Below are 23337 nucleotides of genomic sequence, written 5' to 3' on the forward strand. Positions count from 1 at the left end.
CGCTTTCGTCTTCTGGAAACGTGGCCTTAAATTCCAGCTCTATTAGCCACTCACTAGAGGACCCTGGTCCTGGCCTTAGGCTTCATGTTTTCAACTCCTTAGTAGACAGACTGCTGTCATGAGGCTAACAGGAAATACTTAGGAGTTTTACACCCAATCTTTTTACTGCTTGCTGAGCCATTCATTCCATACTCAGTCTGCAAGAGGAGGGGCAGGGATTGTCACTTCCATTTTCGTGCGGAGGAAAATAAGCCTTAGGGATGCTAGGTGACCCATCTGGGGCAGAGCTGGGTTTAGACCTGGACCCCAGCCTTGGGCTTGGCCCCGTGCCCAGTGGGGCATCCCTGCACTACTCTCCTCCTGGGAACAGCCCCAGGGCTCAGGGATGGGAGAGAAAAAGTACCAGAGCAGGGCAGTCACATCAACATCACAGGAAATCTGTGTTGAACCTTCGCCTTTGAATAGGGCACTGGTTTTTTGGTTGCCGTTGATTGCTTTTAAAGCAATAAGGCATCTCTGGCTACTGAAGCCACACACATGTCTTCAAGCCAACATGACCTTGAGGTCAGAAATAACCACATTACCTCCCAGCCCGCTGCCCCATCGCCCCACCCCCAGTGCTAGGACACCCATCCAGGAGCGTGTTTTGCTCCCGCAGGGTCCTAGATTGTTCAGTTTTGGGTTCTCCTCTGTCACTCAGGACCCGACCTTTTCAGCTCTGACAGTAACCTTGAATCTGACTTGCTGTCTGAAAGTAGCTATGGCTACAAGTGTAAATCTACTGAAGGCCTTGAGCGTCAGAGGATAAAAAGGGGCTTTTGGTAGTTTTGACATAGAACCCATAGCTGGTCCCAAGGGCCTACATCAAAGACCCTTGCACCTCAATGAGAGGTCCTGTGGCTTGTCTGTGGCTGCTGTCGCTGTCCTGAAGCCCCTGCCGGCATTGTCTCCACAACAGCGGCCTGTTGCCTCTGCCAGAGTCCAGAAGGAATTCCCAGCCTTGCCTGTCATTGTCCCAGGGCCTGGGCAGGTGCACAGGGAGGAGTGGGAGGCAAGTGAAGAGCACAGGCCTGGAAGTCAGAAGGAACTTCTCCAGCGCTGCTGGCTTTGCAACATCTCCCTGCACACGATTAATCTTGCCCTTGGAGATGAGATGATAAGAGGATGAGCCCCAGGGGCTTGTGAGGATGGAATGAGAGAATGCATATAAGCTCCATGAAGGCTGGACTTGGTTTCTCTTTCGGTGGCTCCAACTGTCACACAGAACAGCAGCCCCCACTCTAAATGGCCGAATGAAGGTGGGGCATTGTGCCTGGAAGACCACTATGTTAGCCACATCAACTCCACCGTCACTTACATGCCCTCCCACTACCACGAAAATATGTATATGACCTGAGATGGGGAGGGGCACGTGGCCCTGGCTAGTAGCCCAAAAGTGTTGTTTGAGTGATGGTGGTCAGTGGGAAGACTGGCTGACTCCTGGCCTGAGAATGGAGGACACGATGTGTCCACTGGGGTGCCTCGGTAAGCAGAGTCAGAGCGTGGGCACTTGGAGGCCGCCATATATTCTTTGAATTCACTCATTTCCTTTATATATGAAAATAAATTAAAAAATAACAGAACCTCCAGTGGTGAAGGGTTTCCTTTCTCATTTCTTGTCTGCCAGACCATCAGCCAATGGCTGGGAGCGTTGGGCCAGCATTGAGTTGACTGGCTGATTCCAGGAATAACAAGTTGCAGGGTACAGCACAGGGGAATCAGGTCAGCAGTGGGTCCCCCAGCAGAAAGACGGAAGGCCAGGGAGGGGGGACAAGGGACAGGGACGAATGGCTGCAGAGCCCACGAGTTTCCACCCTCGAAGCCGCAGTTGGTCACAGAATTTATCACCATGACCTTCACCATGACCAGTAGCCAGAGCCTGCTGACCTCCGTCTGGCTGGCATCTGGAGAGCCCTGCTCACACAGACAGGTGGTACGTGGGCTGGAAGGACACTTGGTCCTCAGCTCCAGGACACAGCTGCAACCTTAGCCTGAGTCTTCCTGACCCTTATGAGTGTCAAGGCTTTTAGTGGGGCTTACACCTAAAGATATGCTCAAGATAACAGATTCAGTGTGGTGTTGTGGAAGATGGCTCTGGCAAGCCTAGTTCTAGGCCTAGCTCTACCGTAATTAGCTGTGTCCTCGGGTAAATCATCTTGCCCCTCCGGACTCCAGTGTCCTCACGTATAGACAGTCATCTAGGGGGAGATATGGCTGTTCTCCGGGATTTTTTTTTTTCTTCCTAAGATTTATTTATTTGAAAGAGTGAGAGAGAGCAGGGATTGGGCACAGGGAGAGGGAAAGAATCCCAAGCAGACTCCCCACTGAGCATGGAGCCCAACGCGGGGCTTGATCCCACGACCCCAAGGTCATGACCAAGAGTCGGACGCCCAACTGACTGAGCCACCCAGGCTCCCCTCTCCAGGATCTGTTCCTGTTCTAATATTCCACAGTTCCACCTTTTCCCACCTGAATAATGGTCACAGCAGGTATCATTTACTGCTGGCTCATTCGGTTCCAGGTTCTGTGCCAAGTACAGCACATGAGATGTCTCATTTGGTCCTCACAAGCACCCTCTGTGGTAGGTGCTATGATTACTCCTATTATACAAAGGAGGGAACCCAGCATCCCGGAGGCTCCTGGTGCTGGTGTTAGTCACTGCACTCGACTTTGTACAGAGCTGTCTGTTCTTGAGCTGCAAAGTGCTATTCATCTTTCGGATTAAATTGCTTTTCTTATCATTTCCTTTCTCGTTATGTATTCTCCTGTGGGAACCATACGAAAAGTCAAGAGCCGGATGTTCCCTGGGCTCTGGGGGGGGGGGGGCAGGCCCAGTTTGGTGTGAGTGCCAGACCACTGGAGTGGAGCCCATGCAGCTGGAGTTCTCCGAATGGAACAAAGGCCCCAGAAGCTGGAGGGAAGCACAGACCCTACAGCCAAACCAATGTCTGCTCAGATGGGAGTTATTCATCTGGAGGTGGGAGGCTTGAGTGTGAGGCCGGCCATCCCCTGCATATCGTTCCCGGTCAAGTCCTGTGACTTCTTTAGGCCTCAGTGCCTCATTTGTAAAATCTAGATAACGATATAGCGTGTTGAGAGCCCTCTGTGAACCCCCCTGAATGTCACTCCTCCAGGCCCAAGGAGAGGGTTGGGCACAAGCACAGGATCTGACAACTCTCTGCTCTGGTTGTGGGCCGGGGGGGGGGGCACCCTGATTTTCTGGGTAGTACCCACCTAACTTGTTTTATTGGAGAATATTAATCAATGCCTAATTGGTCTTGGGGATAAAAAGGACCTCTGGAAATGCAGCCCAAGGCTGGAGAAGAAATGGTCTGCTAGCAAACTCTACGGAACATTACGAATCATACTGTGCATGCCTACTCAGATCTACCCACTTAAGGAACTGCACGCGGGGGGGCCCAGGACCCTGGGCAGCAGTTTGATTCCACCCTCGGGTGCAGGAGTTGGGGTACTGCTTCCTTAATTCACTGAAAATCCAAAGGAAAAGTACACATGAATAACAAGGTCAAATGACATGAAAGCCCATTCCTTCCCTTTGAGAGCAGTTGCCCAACCCCCACGCCACTAGCTGATAATGGCCACCCCTCATCAAATATTTATCCCAGCCCTTGCAGTCCTCCATCAGCCTCCAGCATCGTGCCAGGGATGGAATTTGATTATTAAAAATGGTCAGGAGTGAGGCAGGCAGACAACAAAGTGCCTGGGATGGAAAGGGGGGGCATCAAAGCCCCATATTCTTCCTTAAAGGTCGTCTCCAGAAGCAGGGGCCTTCTGTCAGGCAATAAAACTCGCAGGGGTTCAAGGACGGGGCCCCTGTGCGCCTCCCAGCCTCTGGGGCGGCTCTTGCTCCTTTCTTCCCTTGCTGGTGGGCCAGAAGGGAGCTAAGCCCAAGCCCTGGGGGCAGAGGCCTGGCTCCAAGCCATGGGTTTATGAAAAGCAAGAAATATCCTGCCCCACTCCGACATGTGATTGCCTTCACTTTTGAGGGGGGCCCTGGCATTTCATTAGTGCCCTGTTTGAAGCCTGCCCTTTGCAAAGCAGAAAATGAAGAGAAAAAAGCAAGCATGGAAGCAGATTCAAACAATCTTCTGGTGTCTGGAGTTTCTGATGTCCCTTTGTGTGGCTTCACTCATTAGAAGGGTGGAAGAGCCTGTCAGGCAAGAAATCACGCCTGGTGTTTATACTTTAATGGAACCCAGGGACCGATTAACCACACTGAGCGCCAACGGGCAAAGCGTTTCTTAAAGGAAGAGGAGGGAACTCTTACATTATTGCTTCTTTTTCCCCCATTTCCCCAAATAAAAGAAAGACAAATGCTATGTCAACAGTTTCTCAAGAGCGATCCTTTATTTTCTGAAAGTCCTAACTCTGACCCATTTATCAAAACATGACAGATGCCCCAGTCCACAAACAATATCCTTTTCTCTCTCGCAAATCGTGGAGCCCCGAGAGGCTGCGGCCTGGTCCCGGCAGCGGCATCAAAACCTGCCCTCGACGCCCAGCTGCTGCACGGCGGCCTCCTGCACGGCCTGGTGCACGTGCCTGACCTCTCTCTGGGACAGGGTCCGTTCCATGTGGCGGTAGGTGATGCGGTAGCAGTGGCTGGTCTTGTGCGTCCTGGAGAACGGAAGAGAAAGGCAGGTGAGTGAGGGACAGGCATGTCCGCCACCTGCAGGAACCGTGCTGGCGGCCCTCCACCAGATCAACCCCCATGGGGAGCTGAGGATGGGATCCAGGTGGTGCAGAGACATCACTCTCACTAACGGCCTGCACCTCTTACGGGCTTCTTGGGAGGTGGTGTTAGGGGAACACTGACTTGAATAATCAAGACTGCTGCTTCCCATCGGCCCAGATGCATTCAAGTCCCCTGGGAAGGGCGTTTCTTATGAGTCTGATTTTCCTGGGCCAAGCCCTGGCGATTGTGGTCCAGCAGGTGGGAGGGGGACTCTGGGTTTCTGGACTTTTTGTCAGCTCCCCAGGAGACTCTGATAAGCAGAGAGGGTTAGGAATCAAGGCCAGTATGCCTCCACCTTTCTCATGGCACAGAAAACAATCATGTGTGGAAGGCACACCGGGGTCACAAGGCCGGGACTGGCCCCGGGGGCTACAGCCGTCTAGAAGGTTGAGAGGTATCACTCTCTTCACACCCCTGCAGGCCGTGGAAAGCATACAGACAATTGTGCCATATGGACATGCTTCCAAGTTCCAGGTAGAGGGGACTTTGCAGAACTCAGTCTTCACAGAGACATGTGAAAAGCCACAGCGCCTGGTACAGATGCTCCGTGTACGTGCTCCGAGAGGCTTTCTCCACAGGTGAGCCTGTGTGTGCCAGGTACACTGGGCATGCCTCACGGTACTGCTGGGAGGGCAAGGCCTGCCCTGCTGGGGTCCTTGAGAAACTGTCCAAGCAGAGGTACGCCCGACTGTGCCCAGCTGCACTGGGCCTTCTGTGGCTGCTGAAGCCCCCAGCTGGCCTCCCCTAGGTACGGAAGACAGGCTTTTCTTTCAACCTGACATCACCAAGAAAGGATGCTGCAACACCCTGAGTTTCTGAGAGCTGGAAGGTTCTGGAGGAGGAGCAACGAGTTAAGGAGGGAGAAAGAGGTCAGAGGAATTGTAGATGCCTGAAGATGAGGCAAACGTTTACGAGAACAAGTGCAGCCTCATGATCTGGGGGCCCAGGCTGTCAGTGACTTGGCGACCATGCAAGGGTGTGATGGTTTCCTGTGTGTGTGTGTGGAGGTAAGCACTGGCAGGCCAAGGTGTGGGCCAGCCCTCCTAATGCCTTGTCTGAGCAAGGGACACAGGCCCCTTACAAGGCTGCGGCAGCCCAGGGTCCTAGCGCGGGTTCCTGTGCCTCCAGGCCACGACATGCCCTTCTTGCCCTCTGTTCCTTCTCTGTTGAAAGAGGCAAGAGCACAGCACTAACTCCGCCAAGCTGCCCAAACTGTTGCAGAGTCCAATTCAGAAAGTGACAGGGCTCTGCAAGTGATGAAATGCTACAAGAGTGTGAGGCCAGAGTATCCTTGTGGCAACTGTTAGTCCATTTTCTCGTTGGTTCCATCTGGCATCTCTTACTTAGCTGAAGAGTTGGTAATATGGCCATTCGACAAGTTGAGATTTCCAATCCAAGATGAATGGGAAAAATTTATCATCTTGTTTCTATGTGCTTCAGAGAAGGCCCCCATCAGGATTCCTGGGATTCAAACAGCTTTTATAAAACATTTCGATGAGTGGGGTGTAAATGAATCATAAACATATGGATTAATTTAATAAATTGAGAGAAATAAAATTGGCAGAATATTTGGTGATAATTCAGTAGATTCAACTGAAAATCAACCAGCTTTGCCTTTTCCTAACATCACTGGTGAGAGAGAGAAGACTTACTTTTATTTGTTTTCTAGGAACTCCTCTCTTTCTCTCTCTCTCTTTTTTTTTTTAAGATTTATTTATTTGAGAGAGAGAGCACTCGCACATGGGAGCCGGGGGAGGAGCAGAGGGAGAGGGAGAAGTGGATTCTATGCTGAGCGTGGAGCCTGACGTGGGGCTCAATGCCATGACCTTGAGATCATGACCTGAGCCAAAATCAAGAGTCAGATGCTTAACTGACTGAGCCACCTAGGCAGCTTGTCGTTTTCTAGGGACTTCTTTTTGGAGCTTTTGGTTGTTAGGTCACACTCCTATCCTCCTTTCGCTTCCTGGAGACCTGGAAGAAGTGGAGCTGGAAGTTGGTCATGAATCTCCTCATCCTTGAGGAGAAGGCTCTCCTCAAGCGTCCCGGAGCTGAGGGATCTTACGGTTTATCACTGAGTAGGTGTGAAGATGGATTCCCTCAAAGGAGGGATGCCCTCCGTGCCCAACTCCAAGTATGTAGATTAGAGCTCTTGTGATTCTTTCACATCACCCAATGTGGACCTTTTTGGTCAAAAAGCTTCTCAATCTTGTATCTGCCACGACCCTCACTGTTGCTCAGCAACAGCAGCAACAAACATTTCTGTGGCGCTTCTGGCAGACCGGGTGCCATTCTAAGCCCTTTGCAGGTGTTTACTCCTGTAAGCATCAAAACCCCATGGAGTACATAGCATTACTGTCCTGGTTATACAAATGAGGAAACTGAGGCACAGAGAGCAAAGTAACTCGCCCAAGTGGAAACAGCTACTAAGTGGCAGGCTGGATTTGAAACCAGGTCATCTGACGGGCATGGAGATGGTGCAGCCACTGCGGGGAACAGTTTGGTGGTTCCTCAAAGAGTTAAACAGAGACTTACCCTATGACCCAGCCATTCCACTACTTGGCATATGTCCCAAAGAACTGAAACCAGGTGTTCAAACAAACACTCATCTGAAAATTTTCACAGCAGCTCCATTTATAACAGCCAAACAGGGAATATGGCCATCAGTGGATGAATGGATAAACAAAATGTGGTATATCCACACCACGGAGTATTATTCAGTCAATAAAGGAATGAAGTGCTGACGCACGCTACAGTGTGGATGAACCCCAAAAGCAGGCTAAGTGAAAGAAGTCAGACACAACAGATACATACTGCATTTCATCCACATGAAACATCCAGAAGAGGAAAATTCATACAGACAGAAAGCAGATTGGTGGTTTCCAGAGGGTGGGGGAAGGGAGTATGGGTAGAAACTGCTTAATAAATTAATAAAGGGGCCTGGGAGGCTAGAAGGGAGAGCCCTTCCGCTGAATGTCAATTACAGGAAGAATTGTCAACCACAGACTCCAACAGAAGTGTCTCAATAGGAAACAGTCATCAGTTACAGGCCCCCATGGGGGAAGATTCACATCAAATCTCCTTCAAGAGATCCACCACCCGTGCAACTCAGCCAATGAGGAACCGTTATCACCCTGAACTCTTGCTTCTCTCCAAAGGACTTCTGTCCAAAACGAGCCCTCTCAACCTCCTCCTTCTTCTCCATTAAAAATATTCTTTTGTTTGTGGGACTTGCCTATGGTTGTGCCATAGCTGGCTTATTCCAGACTGTAATTCTCTGCTATTCCCAAATAAATACATTGTTTGCTGGGAAGATAACGGGCCATTTTAAGTTGAACAGTGGGTACAAGGTTTTCTTCTGGGGTGAAGGAAATGCTTTGGAACTAGGTAGGTGGTGTGGTTGCCTAGCCCTGAGAAAGAACTCAATGCCACTGAGCTACCCACGTTAAAAATGGTTAATTTTTACCTTGTTACAAACACACATAAACTGGGCAGTTTGGTTTCAGAGCCCAAGTATTAAGTACCACGCTTCAGCTCTCCAGCACACACCTCCTCTCTTCCGGTCCCACCTCTAGCCTCTTCCTTCTACCCCAACTTCCCCTAAGAAGTGGTAGTGCTTGCAAGCTATTGAGAAGGGTAATGTCTTTAACCCTCCTGCTCAAGGAAGGCACAGAATAAGCCCGTGTTCTTTTCTAGCTCTGCCCTGTGACTAACGGAGAGCATAAGCCACACATAAGGTATAACTGGGACGCGGAGTGGGAAGCCCTGGGACAGGGATGCTTTTTAATAAAGGTCTTTCCTGCTTAAGGGGCCATTACAAAGGCAGACTGCAAAGCCAAACAGCTGTGGGGAATCAGGAGAGCTGCGGGGAGAACATGGGATGGGGGTGCGTGTGCAGCTGCCGCTCCTGTGTCCCCACAGCGGGCTGGGCAGTGGGAAGCTGCCATAGCCTGACCCCAGACTCACGGGGGCACAACCTTCAGGGCGAGGAAACTTCCCTGAAAGAGAGAAGAGACTACATCAACAATTGTGGTTTTTAAGGTAAACAAAAGTTCTCTCTTACATACTGGATGGCTTCTACTCGTCAGCAAAATAAATGAGAAGACCCATTACTGAGTTTGAGAGGGCAAATCTCATTATCGTGAGTTTGAACAAAGAGTCTAAACATTCCTTTTGGCGTTGGAATTTCATTGCATTGGGGTATTGGCTAAAATGAGTAGGTCACTGGATGGAGCTTGAATTTTTAACAGAGATTTAGAACATTTCAGCTTCAAGGGCTTATCACTGGTCTACTCATCGATTCCTTTACTCCTTCCACAAACAGCATGTTCCAGGCACTGGGCTGGACAGAGATAAGCAAGCGAGGAGAACCCCGACCCAACCAGCTCACATCTGGGGACCAGCAGTCTGCCAAGGTCCTGCAGCCGCCAGGAAGGAGCCCAAGTGGAGGACCATTCCCCTCATTGCTATCATGGGGCTGGTGCTTGTCGTGACGCCAGCCACGCCACACTCCCACCTCACATCCTCCTTCAGCAAACGATTCTTCCCTCTGGTGCTTCCCTGTGAGCATTTCTGTGGAGAACACACAAGGTATGGGAGGCAGGAGACCTAGGTACCAGTCCAAGCCCCAGAAATGTCTGTGTGGCCTCCCCAGTGAGAGGGCCGGACTGAATGGGCCTGAGGCTCCTTCAGGCTCTAACATTCCAAGAGTTAGTGCAGAGGACAGATGAGTTTCTAGAGTAAATGCACACATGGAGGAAATGAGGCAGCCAGACAGCAGCATTTGTGAGCCTGCACGGAATGAAAGAGCAGGGGGCCCTGACCTGGGGCAATTTCCAGACAGGCTGACGCATGGACACAAGATGAATTAGTGATATTAGTGATCAAAGCAAGAGGGAAGGGAGTTGGCTTAATGTGGCTGGATTACAGCTTGACAGAGCCCACTGAGAAAGTCTTCCTGTAGAAGGTAGACCTCCGGTTCTAACAGACACTCTGGACACCATTTAGCCTCTCTCCACAAACTACCCTTTTCCCTTCTCCCCCCACCCCATACTCTCCAGAACTAGGAGGCTTGCCTTTCTCATTCTCAGAATGGTAGGTCTCAGGCCCAACACTCCCTGATGGGCCATTTGGAGCGGGGCCCTCCCCCCAGTTCCTAGCTAGCCAGCATCAGAGTTGCCTCTCACTGCTGCTGCTGCTGTGGTATGATTTCTTCCCAGAGGGATTTCTGTTCCTGGGAGTCAGTCACAAGAAACCAAACCAGATGGCTCCTCTGACAGTTACTGCCTTGGGAAAGACAACTCCAATCCAGGCCTTGATGGAGAGAGAGTCAGAGCCAGGGAAAAGGGAACTTGCTGGGTGAGGCTTGAGTAGAGTTGCTTTCAAACCTGCCTCCCCCACCCCCCGCTCAGCTCCCAGGAAGTTCGCGTGTTGGCAACTTAAGAGCTCCTCAGAGACACACATTTTGCAGGCAAGAAATGCTTTTTCACATCAAACGCTTGTCAAGTCCTCAGGGACGTTTCAAATCACCCCCAGGGTTTTATTTCCATCAATCCCGGTAACTTCTCCTGGTACCTCCCAATGAGTGTCTCATGCCAAGCTCCTCAGGAGGAAGGAGCTCATGCTCGTGCCTCCTGGGGGACTGGGGCCTATGTTCTTGGTTTCTACATGCATGCATAGATGGAAATAATTGCTTTGGGGAACATCATCTAATAGAATCTTTTATGGAGAGGCAGATGACAGAGACTAACCAGTGCCACGACTTCTCAGCTAGAGGATCTTGGGCAAGTTCTTAATCTCTGATCCGGGTTCTCATTCCAAGATACAAATAATGAACTCATAGGGTTTTTTGAAGAAACTGCATGAAAATAATACATGTTAAGTTTTTAAGCATATTTTAGGCTTATAGTTACCAATTAGTATTATTATTTATGTACCTGAAGATTATGGAGCCTCTACTTTGGGCCACAAAGAAAGATCTGAATGACCTTAGATGAATTATTAGGGCTTCAACTCCCCATCTGTAAAAATGGATCTCTACTACGATACATGCTAAAACACGGAGGAAACTTGAGGGCATCATATTAAGTGAAATAAGCCAGACACAAAAGGTCAAACATATAATTCCACTTCTATAAGGTCCCTAGAGTTGTGAAACACAGAGACGGAAAGTGGAAGGGTGGATGCCAGGGACTGGGGGAAGGAGGAGGAGGAGTCAGTGTTGAATGGGGATAGAGTTTGGGTCTGGAAGATGAAAGAGACCTGGAGATAGATGGTGGTGACGGTTGCACAACAGTGTGAATGTGCCTAATGCCACAGAACTGTATACTTAAAAATGGTGAAAAAGGTCAATTTTATGTACATTATTAAAATAAAAAAATTTGAAGAGGGTTGGCCCAAATAACCTAGTTGACTATTACTAGAAATGGGGGTTGGGAACTCACATTTATATTAAAAACAAGTCGTTGCTATCCATGTGGCAGGACTGTTGCAAGGGTATAACGTGGTTGGTCTCCATTCTCCCTGAATGGCTTGCTTTGATTTCGCTAACCTAGCTACCAAGCGGCCCTGCATTTTACCCTAATGAATTTTTACGATATCCTGCTCATGAAGCTCTAACGAGGTTTGACCATATTTGAACAATTCTCTTCAACTATTCCATGATTTTCCAAGCCATCCTCATACACTTTTTAAAAAAAAAGATTTATTTATTTATTTGACAGAGACAGCCAGCGAGAGAGGGAACACAAGCAGGGGGAGTGGGAGAGGAAGAAGGAGGCTCCCAGCGGAAGAGCCTGATGTGGGGCTCGATCCCAGAACGCTGGGATCATGCCCTGAGCCGAAGGCAGATGTTTAACGACTGCACCACCCAGGCACCCCTTTCCCCATACACTTCTAACAAACTTGATTTTGCACAGGTTTCCAAAGCTCTGTGCTTTTTGGTTGTGTGGAAAATTTGGAAGAGGTTTTATTTCCCTCCCTGGCTTAGTCTGCCAAGCCAAAGTCAACAGAGCTAACTTTAACTCTCTACTGTTACATGGCAGCTTCCCAAACGTGTTGACACTTTGGTGGATGAGTCAGGTTACAAAACAGAAGATTTGTGGTAGGTGAAGTGCTACATTTCCAACTCAATCAATTGATCAGCAATTATTTATCCTGTGCTGAGGTAGACATTGTGGGAGATACAAAATACGAATTGCTTGATCGATACATAAATATTCATGAAGTGGCTTTTCTATGCACAGCTCAGTGGCAGTGTTAGAGGGAAGAAGTATCCCAAAATAATACAAAAAGAAGGATTAGGCTAGATTACCATCTATTTGGGGCTTAAGACATTTATACATGAAAAGATACCAACAGGACAAAGCAACTCGTGTTAAATGTTAAATGAACAACATGGACTGTAAATGACTGAGCAGTGAGAAAGATTGGCAGGGGAGATGAGATTAGATTTAGATCTTAAAGTATGATAAGGATTTTTGCAGGTGAAGGCCAAGGGGTGCATCTAGCTGGCAAAATGACACAAGTACTGGCCAGGGGGCATTCATTTTATCTTTTTCCTCTTCTATTTCAATGAGGAGTGGCTGAGTGTATGTTGCAGGCATAAATGATCCAGTGAAAAGGTGTCCAGAGGCTGCATGATCTGCTGGGAGAAGGTTGCAATCATAGCAGGAAGCCAGCTTTGGTCACAGCACGTACAGGAAGTGACTGACCCTGTATGAGGGAAGGGTCATTTCTGCAAAGGCACAGACAGAAGCATGGACATGCATGGACAGATTGAGGAGAGCTGAGAGACTGAGAGAGTTCAGAGTGGTTGGGCTAGGTCTACACCCTTCTATAGTATAGAACTGGTAGGGGAGGAGGCTGCAGGGTGGGTGGGGATTATAGAAGAGGGCCTTATGTTCCTGGCTCAGAAGCCTCAAACGAAAATGCACCATTAAGCATCTAGAGTCTGGGCCTCAATGAACTTCATATCTCACTTGCCTCAAACAACAGAGGATTACTCAGATATTATGGTTTACCATGTCACCGATCTCTTGTAATAGCCACCCAACCAAGGGGTGTGCTATATAGATCTATCCTTAATCCTATTACTATAAGTAGAATTACCCATAACTGTGTTATGCTGTAGAGCTTATATTTAGCGAGTAATGGATGGAATGTGCTAATCACTTTAAGAAAGACTCAGTGTCGAACTATGAAGAAAGTATTAGGAAAGAGAAATTTATATACATTTCTAACAACTTACAGTTCTTTTGCAAATGTTTTTGAGGAGGGACTCTCTGGGTCTAATTAATAGTACTATGTCTTGACAAATAGTGAGAGGGAGGTTGAGGGAGACAGTGACAAAATAGGCTGTTAGGATGAGCTTCTTCTAGCCATAGTAGTCGAGGCTGGAATACAGCAGTGATATCTTGGTCAAGGATTCATCATACGAGCAACATGTTTTATGGAATCAGAGAATCCAAGACATGGGACCGTAAAGATTTTTCTGGCCCATGCTTGAGCTCTTTCTACAAAGCTTTATGGTGGATTACTTCTGGGGCTGCTCACTTCAGGTTTCCCCAGTGCAGACTGAGAGGGAGATTCCCTTTACATTGAGCTGACAAGGGCTTCCTATGTTTCTCCTCACTGGTGCTGGATTTTGCCCCACGACAGTGCTGGTGGGGGACTCCCAGGACAACTGGCAGGCAGAGTTGGAGGCAGCATATATAACGTCAAACATCACTGTCTCTGAGATTAAATGTCTGTCTACGCATCCGTCCATCCATCCAACAGATGAAGTGAGTATTCAATATATGTCACGTATTTTGCCAGGTATTAAGGACCTAATGGTGGAATAAAACAAAACAAAACAGATCTGACCTCATGAAGCTCACAGTCTAGCATAAGATATAGGCGTTAATCAAAGAATTACAAAGCAATGTAAATTGCAACTACCCGCTGGCTTTGAAGAAGAGGTACATGGAGCAATGAGGCTACATGAAAGGGCAATTAACTTAAATGGATAGGTCAGAGAAAGTGCCCTGTGCAAGTGTCAGTGAGCAACTCAGAAGTTGCTGGAATGCTTGTGTGTACTACTTAATAGTCATGCCACAGTTATGGACGTTCCTAATGGATTTATTTTTACCATCTAGAGAAGGACATGGTTATCCCAGACTATCTATTCCTCTGAAGAACTAATACAAGGAAACCGTACCAACAGAAACGTGTCCTAGAACCTGGAACGCCTATAGGAAAACTATGTTTAAATTCCAAATATTGATAAAATTAAAGAACGCTCTGGGCTTTGCCATCAGACAGTCTTTGTAAAATCGAAGATGCTCTGTTACTAATAATAGTAGCAACGATAAGAAAAATTAACAATTATAAAGTGATCCAGCTTCCAGAGCCTTGGACCCACATAGTCCTACTGATTGAGACCTACACGGCAATCCTGAGAGGTGGGCACTGTTACCTCCTTCTGCAGAGCCAGGAACAGGCCCAGAGAGATGCAGTGACTTAGTGAAGGCCACAGCTCGAGTATGTGGGGACTCACTTCCTTTTCACTCCAGTCTGCTCATCCTTTTGTTGTAGGCACAGTCTCTTCAGCCTCTTAATGTCTGCTGCAGGCACCATTTACCTTATTTTTAAGATTTATTTATTTATTAGAGAGAGAGAGAGAGAGAGACAAGTGCACAAGTGGGGGGAGGGGCAAAGGGAGAGGGAGGGAGAGAATCTCAAGCAGACTCTACACTGAGTGCAGGGCCCGATGCAGAGCTCGATACCACAACCCTGAGATCATGACCAAGCTGAAACCAACGGTCAGATGCTCAACTGACTGAGCCACCCAGGTGCTCCACCATTAACTACTTTTAACTGGGATATAACAGTAATGATTATTATTTACCAATTAAATTACAGGATGGTTTTAGAAGTATGACTAGGACTTCATCACAGAACAGGGAAAGAATAAATTCATTAGTAAATATCATGTAGCAGAGAAAGTGTAGGAAGTATATAGAAAGGGTGAAAGAAGAAAGAAAAAACATTTTATTTTTTTTAGAAAGAGAAAGCAGGGATGGGATGGAGGGGCAGAGAGAGAGGGAGAGAAGGTTCCATGCTCAGCATGGAGCTGAACACAAGGCTCAATCTCATAGCCCTGAGATTATGACCTTGCCCAAAATCAAGAGTAGGTATTTAACTGACTGGGCCACCCAGGCACCCCAAGAAAAAACATTTTATTTATTTATTTATTTTTAAAAAGATTTTATTTATTTATTTGACAGAGATAGAGATAGCCAGCAAGAAGGGAACACAAGCAAGGGGAGTGGGAGAGGAAGAAGCAGGCTCCCAGCGGAGGAGCCTGATGTGGGGCTCGATCCCAGAACACCGGGATCACGCCCTGAGCCGAAGGCAGACGCTTAACGACTGAGCCACCCAGGCGCCCCAGAAAAAACATTTTAAAGGGAAGAATGATCTACTACGTACTTCGTGCTAGGTACTTTCATATTTCATTTTATCCTCATTATTAATAGAAAATACAGGAGAGAAAAAGAAAAACAAACCAAGCCAGACTAAGGGAGAATATGAGACTGATGAAGGCAAAGTCAAACGTGGAGAACACAGAACCCAGATCTGCAGGCTGTGAGCTGAACTAGTGGAGATAATAAACTTGCTTCCGAATTTGCCTTATCAGTTTCATGGTTCATACTGCCTGAGAGGAGAGAAGACTGCTGTTCTTTAGGGAAGCAAAAGTTACCCCAATGTAATATTCTAAAAGAAATTTCTCAGGTGGGGCTTCCCACAGGAACTTCCAATTTATAATGGCCAAGATTCATGGGTCACTTGGTATGCCTACATGCATTATCCCATTTAATTTTTTTTAAAGATTTTATTTATTTATTTGAGAGAGAGACAGAGACAGTGAGAGAGCAGGAGTGGGGAGGAGAGAGAGAAGCAGGCTCCCCGCCAAGCAGGGAGCCCGATGCAGGGACCAATCCCAGGACCCTGAAATCATGACCTGAGCTGAAGGCAGACGCCTAACCAACTGAGCCACCTAGGCACCTGTAGCCTGTTTAATTCTTATCACAGTCTCATCATAATGGGCATTATTTCCCCTCTTTTGCAGGTGAGAAAATTATAGCTCAGAGAGGTTAAAAGTGACTTGCCCAGGTCACTCAAGTAGTAGGTTAAGACACAGGATTACAACTGAGGTGTCCAAATGCCTCCAGAGCTATGCTTTTAATCCTGGGCTGGGGGTATTGACAGTTATTAGTAGCCAATGTCTCAACCATATCACTATTTCAAGGCAGTAGTGAGTTTCATAAGGCGATTCCACTGATGAAACTTGAGGGAATAGTCCTAAAATGTACTTCCATGAAAAAGCAATTTTGCTTTAGGCAAGGGAGGTGGGTCAGTTCAACACAGCTTTTTTGGTGGTCTATCTTTGCTACTTGGATAAATCCAAGTGACCTCTCTGGGTCTCAATAAAACAGAAGCAATGCTATTTGCTCCGAACTCATCCCTCAGTTAGAAAAAAACTGAAGTCATGTGAGCAAAGCATTGTCAGCAACTTTGAAGAAAGTACTAATAAAGTAAGAGTCAGAGTCAATAAACCATTTCAAAATATTATTGAATTACAGTTACCCATTTTCAAACTCAGTGAAAACAAGTATTTTCTTTTTGTTATTTTCTTACTTCAAAAAAATAAAGATATCAAGCTTACATTTCTGGTGTACTGCAAGCAAACATAACCTTCTGAAGTTGAATCTGTCCATTATGAATAATTCGACAAGACTTGATAAGAGTGCCCATGGGTTACTTTCAAAGGCAAAATATCAAGACACCTCAACTGTGGGCTCACGGGGCAATACGACACATTGTCATGACTTGAAGAAACTACTAGTGTGGTCTAACATCTTTAGGTTCCCTCATTTCATGCTGATTGTTTCTTTTTGTTTTTGTTTTGTTTTTGCTGGGCAAAGGAATGAGTGCAGAATTGGGCAGTACGTGCTTTGGACAGATTGCTGGAACAGGTGACCAAAGAGTATGTCTGTCTCTTCCATACATGACAATTAGCTCAATAAGATAATAGAGAGGTAGGAAGGTTCCAGAATGATGGCAAAATAAAATAAAGATCTTACTGCTATATACTCCCAGATGTGTTGAATAACATATAAGAACATTAGCTTTAAAAAGAAGTAGATAGCTAAACAGATAATATGAAAGCAAGGGAAAATCTCCAGGTGCAAAAAATAAGAAAAAACCCTGCAACATTAAGTGTCTAATGTGTCAGCTGCCTAGAGCACAGAGAAGTCTCAGTTATTGTAACCTGGAGTTTATATTTTAATGTCCACATGGGAATAAAGAAGGAGGCTTTGGTTCACATGAAGAAAGAAATTTGGAACTGCACAAGATGTTGGATTTCTGCACAAAGCTGGTACCCTAAAGATTTTTACCCTTAATAAAACAGTAGACTAAGAAAAAAAATATATTCTTGGCACAAAAAGAAGTAAAGGAATCTTATCTCTGCTTACATTCTGAGAACAATGTAAAGAAGCCTACTCTGAGAATCACAATCCCAGTGTCACAAGAGGCTTTTGGATACAAAACATACAATGCCTCAGATCATCAAGCTGAGAAATCAACATAAAATTGGTCCTGAAATGGTGCTAACCCTAGGATACCTGGCAGAAGAAAATGCAGAACAGCTCTGGAGAGAAGGTTAGCCACATGGGATCACTTCAGGAAAAGCTCCAATGAACATAACCTCATAGCCAAAAATTGCAGAACACATGAGGAAATGACCCATGATATGCCTGAGTCATTAGATTAAAAACACAGAAGGATTAGTACCCCAAGAATTTCAGATACAAGAACAACCTAAGACGTGTTCAAAATGCTTAAAAATGGATTTAAACATTTAAAAATGCTCCAAATACTTAAAGACATAAAAGAACCATATGAAAGAACATTAAGAAAAGAGAATAGCAGGTTGGAAATAGACCTACATAGAAATGTAAGCAACCATGTGAATATCGTCTCTGAGGGCAGCCAATAGTTAGGCACTGGTGAGAAACTCAAGGTTGGTTTGGTGGCTGTTCCTAGAGATTTGTAATCAGTGGCAAGCTGAATGCCTTTGACCTGAATTCCGAACTCTTTTGTAACATCCATTTCCCTAGTGACCCATTCTGTGTCAAAGGCCATACTTCCTGCAGACCCTGTCATTGTCTGGAGTGCAGAGCAATCCTCAAATGGAGGGGGTACTTGGACACTGTCATTTGTCAGGAGTCCCAATCTGCCCCTCAGAATGTGAGGAAGATTCCTGTCTGGACACAGAAGTTCCACTGACCTCTAGAATCTCAGAATACTTGCCAAGCTTTCTGTCAGTGATATTTAAAAGCCATTTCCTTGTGTTTATTTTATATTTAATGAGTTGGTTCATGCCAAAAAAAATAGTTATATTTCTATATAGTATAGAAAAATATAGTTATACTTTTAAAATGGGGGGGAAGGTTAAAATGACAGGTTAGACACAGCTGAATGAAGAATTAGTAAACCAGAAGACAGATCTGAGGAGCTGTTTAGCATGTAGCAAAGTACAGAAATGGAAGACAGGAAAGAGGGTTTCTAAGAAACGTAGGATAGAATGTGAGTACCAGAAGAAGACTAGAGAGAGAACAAAGGCAATATCTGAAAAGATAACAGCAAGAGACTTCCAGAATTAATGAAATCCCCGGACTCTGGAAGCACAGTAAACTCTGAATGGGATAAAAGGAAACAAGTCTGCACCAGACACATGGTAATGAAATTGCAGAACACCTAGGACAAAGAGATGACCTTGACAACAACTAGAGGGGAAAAATGCAGAACTTACAAAGGAACAATGCAATAAATGGGCAACTTTTCAATTGCCCTGGAGGTCGGGAGGGAATGGAATAGTACCAACAAAATGTCAACCTATATCAATCAATTGTACTCAGCTAAGCTGTTATTCTAGAAAAATAGCAAAATAAAAACTTTCAGACAAAGTGAGACAACATGAGAAAGTTTACTGCTCAACACCTTCCATGAAAGACCTGTGAAAGGTATATTTTAGGGAGGAAACTGAATTCCAGAAGAGAGCGGATGTAAGAAGCCAGGAAGAGTATGGGGTGCCTGGGTGGCACAGCAGTTAAGCGTGTGCCTTCGGCTCAGGGCGTGATCCCGGCGTTATGGGATTGAGCCCCACATCAGGCTCCTCCGCTATGAGCCTGTTTCTTCCTTTCCCACTCCCCCTGCTTGTGTTCCCTCTCTCGCTGGCTGTCTCTATTTCTGTCAAATAAATAAATAAAATCTTAAAAAAAAAAAAAAAAGAAGCCAGCAAGAGTAATATGATGGCTTAGATCACAACCAGCTGAAAGCCAGGACTCAGGTGCCCCAGTGTTCAGGGATAGTCCCTGTCTTAGATGGTTGTCCCAGAATTGCTCTAAGTTGGAGTAAGCAGCTCAGAAAGCCCATCTCCTGTCCCGATCATGACCATCAACTGCAGGCTTCCCAAAGAAACTGACAACTTGACGAAATACACTGTGAGGCCATACAGCGGAAGAGCTGAGAGTCACGCAGACCTGCTCGCGGCACGTGCTAGGTGTAATTTCTTTCTGGAAAGTCGCCAGATCTCTGTAAACCTGATTTTTAACGCCTTTAAGTGGGGTTAATACTATATCTTACAGCTATATGTGTAAAGATTCTAACACAGTGCCTGACACAAAATAAATACTTAATAAAAGATACCAGTTACTATAATTCGTATTAGCATTGTAACCTTCACTACTTTACTTTTTAGTGAGTTGCTCATACATTTATTGAGATTAATAAAAAAAGTTATGCGTCCCCAGATTTACCAAAGAAGAGAAAAATAAACAAGAGCATTAAGATTAACAGCCATTTCTTGGGCCCCAAGTGCTAAGGACTATACACTCACCACCACACTATTCCTGGCCTTTGAGCCCCTCCGAGTGCATGACATCCAGGCAGCAGCTGTTCTGTTAGCACCACGTGCGGGCTGAATCTGGACCGCTGGTTTTCATTAAAACTATAGGGAAGTGGCTGGCGAGTCTCTCTCTGAAACACCTTGTTCACTGCACTTGATTGGGAAGCTCTATCCTGGGTGGTTTTGTTTTTGAAAAACGACGTTCTGCACCTCTGGTCGCAGGAAAAATTAAAATAGAGCAGAGAGAAAAGACAGATCTGCTGCTCTCTTTTCAACAGATGGGACAAAGCCATGAAATTTATAAGCACGTTAACAGGGGGAGGGGAGGGGANCAATTCATTAAACGATGTTCATTTACCTTAGTCTCTAGGTCTACATATAAGTCTGTGTCAGTGACGAAAACAGCAGCTCACAAAGCACAGACAAGTGTCCAAGGAGAAAAGCTGCAGAGGGATCCAATGTCCTGTTGGCAGACACCGGGCAGAACTCTACAGCCGGAATAGACGGAGAAGTACAAACTCTGGGCCTTCAGGAAAAAATGCCAGAGAGGGGACCCTTTCCCTTTGTTGTCAACCAAATAAACTGACGTCCAAAGCAGAGCCCCCTCTGGCCACCGGCTTTTTTTCAGTATTTGCAGAAGTGACTGATTGATAATGTTTCCATGCAACACGTGTATTTTCTCTCTCCCCTTCTCTCTTACTCTCCATCTCAATGCCCCCAAATCAACACAGAAGGGACTTCTGGGTACTGAATTGTTACTTTGTTTTGGGTACTTTTGTTTAAAAAGTACTAAGTACTTTTAAAATATATTCTGAATATACTATCTTACAGACTTCTCAAAACTCTCTTAATATAGCATTAGTCCCATGGCAACAATAAGGAAACTGAGAGCCAGAAGGGTTGGGTGACCTGCTCACCTCACCTGCTCACGCTAGTGGGAGCAGAGTCTGCAGGGACCTCTCCAGGACACCCTGCTACCCCTTTCCTAAGAGGGGGCTCTGACTGAGAGAAGTGGGGGTGGGGCACTGTGAAACAGCAACTTGTGCGGTATCAAGACCTCTGGGTTCCCATGACGTTAGCCTTTCCCTTAACCACCCAGGTAATCCTGAGTAGCACCTAACATCTCTGGGCCTCCGTTCCTCCATGTGAACTAGATGGTCACCAAGATTTCTGGCCTTTTCACTCTGAGTCTCTAAGTGCTTATGTCTCCGTCACAGGTAAGGACAGATGAAAAGCTGGGACCCAGGAGGAAGCACGTTTCTAGCTCGCCATGGCACCCAGCACCTGTTCTATTGCACCTTGGCCATAATTGGTTGATTACAAACAAGCAGATCGTTGGCTGGGACGTCCAGCGGTTTGAGATGTCTGAAGCCAGGCTTTACCGCGGGTCCTTTCGAGTAAGCAGCTACAAAAGCGCTAATTGGATTCGGCAAGTTGCTGAGTCACCATCGGTAAGATCCAGTTGCTCTGCACAGACGCTGAGTCCCATCCTGTCAGCAGCTGAGAACATTTTCTTTGTGATTAAAAAGAACAGGAGCGTGGGGCGCCTGGGTGGCACAGCGGTTAAGCGTCTGCCTTCGGCTCAGGGTGTGATCCCGGCGTTATGGGATCGAGCCCCACATCAGGCTCTTCTGCTATGAGCCTGCTTCTTCCTCTCCCATTCCCCCTGCTTGTGTTCCCTCTCTCGCTGGCTGTCTCTATCTCTGTCAAATAAATAAAAATAAAATCTTAAAAAAAAAAAAAAAGAACAGGAGCGCGCAAAGACGCGCAGTGGATTGGCTTTTACAATTCATGGTGCATAATTAAAATCTAACAGACCACAATTAGGAAGCATCCACCACAACCTTATTTTGCCATTTTCTTTTAATTAAATGTGTCCCATGATTTAGCTCTAACTTGACACAGATCTCTGATGGGGACAGGGCAGGGATAACACACAGAGCTCGGAGACCTGATGGATTGCTCATGACATCTTCTTGGAGGAGGAAGGTAGAGAGAAGAAGCTCAAGTGTTTCATATAAATCACTGATCTTTCCTTTCTCGGGATCCTTGCACATCACAACAGAGAGATTAAATGAGTCTGGCCCTTCACAAAACCACCACTGGGCACACGATGGATTTGGGGAAACCCTGCAAAGAGGAGCCTGGTGGAAGGACTTTTTTTTATCTTCCAGAATTGACAGGGTGATAAGTGGGAGGAATTTACCATTATGCCACAGAAAAGAAACGTTTGCTAGGGCACTGGGGCACAAACCGAGTGGCAGAAATATTTTTTAAATGGAAGAAATTTAAGAGTTCTTTCCTGTGATATTAATGGCTTACCACATATGAGCGGTAACTGTGTGTGGCTCGTCTAGGGCCCCTGTGGGGGGGCCATTGAACAAGGGGGCCGGAAATGGGGGGCCTGGGCTGTGAACTGTCTTCCTGAGTGCAGCCCAGGGTGGGGGGTGCTGCATGCCACTCCAGGCTTCCACCAGGCTCACCCCTCGAGCCAGAAAGAGGCAAAGGAGAAGCATTTATTCAACTGCTTTGTAATTTGGAGTTGGCATGAAGGGAGATACTCCACTTTAGAATCTTCAGAAAGATCCATGATTGGAATTAGATTTACTGACTCCCTTTTAAAGGATTTCTCACTGGAATGAATGCTGGGGAAGGCAGAATTGAAGGCACTTCACATAATGGATCATTTCTAAGCTTGCTTTGCTAATAGGAAAAAGATGTCAGTTGCATGCTGGGAACTGCTGCATTTTTTTTTATTCACGCACCACCAAGTGTCCAGGACAGCAGCGCCTGATCCCTGGGCTGGAAGATGCCGTTTGCCTAGTAAGAGAGAGACCAAAGTCCAGGTCTATTGGCTGAAGTCACTTCATTGGCTACTCTTGGCTTTCCTCCCTATGCCGACAAACCAAAGAAGCTCAACTTCTTTGATTTCCCCAAATAGTTAAAATTACTGAGAGGGGTGGTGGGATTCTTTAAGGAGAGTTGTGTTCCAAAATACCATTTGTAAGACAGTGAGTGTGTACCTAGAATGCATGCTCTAAACCCAGAAGCAAGGCTGCATGAGGTATTAGGATTCTAGCCTAGCCTCTCAAAGTCCGCCTAACTTATGTTTATGAAGTTGACCTCAGTATGAAAATTGAAGCAAAAAGTTCTAGTCTGAGTTAATAGGGTGCCTAGCAAAGCAATATCCAATATGGTGAAGACGACTTTGATCCTGTGAGAAAAGGCTGACCAAGAAAGATGCTTAGAGATCAGTTGGAACATTGAGAGAGAGCTTTTGAATAGTCATCTTTTAAGTGACCATGCCTTCCTTCCCAGGCAAAAATAAGAAGTCACCAAGAAAGCCCTTCCATTCTCTGCCACCAGACCCACACCTCACCAGCACCCACACCATTCTTTCCTCTTTCCCTACTGTCCCTCCTCCTCCCAAAGGCTTAACCCCAGCATGGCCATGGGCATTCCACTGCGTCCCAATTCTGGGGGGCCTTGTCGGACAACGAGGCTTTCTCTCTCCTGGATCTGTGACCCTCTGCTCTCTGGGCCTTCTCCTGCCCTCGCACCGGTATTTAGAAAAGCCTAAGTCCCTCTTAAA

General features: G+C 46.4%; 1 protein-coding gene across 14 annotated transcripts in view; it reads right to left on the reverse strand.

The window, feature by feature from the left end:
• FARS2 (phenylalanyl-tRNA synthetase 2, mitochondrial) overlaps positions 1 to 23337 on the reverse strand; it is a 558277-nt gene that overhangs the window by 16796 nt on the left and 518144 nt on the right. For 13 of the 14 annotated variants that reach the window (XM_034660378.1, XM_034660377.1, XM_034660375.1 and 10 more), the window contains one exon: positions 4389 to 4677. The exons of the other annotated variant lie outside the window; for it this stretch is intronic. In XM_034660378.1, the coding sequence (XP_034516269.1) occupies positions 4539 to 4677 (139 nt within the window). In that variant the 3' untranslated portion in view covers positions 4389 to 4538. Of the gene's footprint in view, positions 1 to 4388; positions 4678 to 23337 lie in introns of those variants that run through there. 14 annotated transcript variants of the gene reach the window in all.

The sequence above is a fragment of the Ailuropoda melanoleuca genome, chromosome 5 (assembly GCF_002007445.2).
Source record: "Ailuropoda melanoleuca isolate Jingjing chromosome 5, ASM200744v2, whole genome shotgun sequence".
Taxonomy (NCBI): domain Eukaryota; kingdom Metazoa; phylum Chordata; class Mammalia; order Carnivora; family Ursidae; genus Ailuropoda; species Ailuropoda melanoleuca.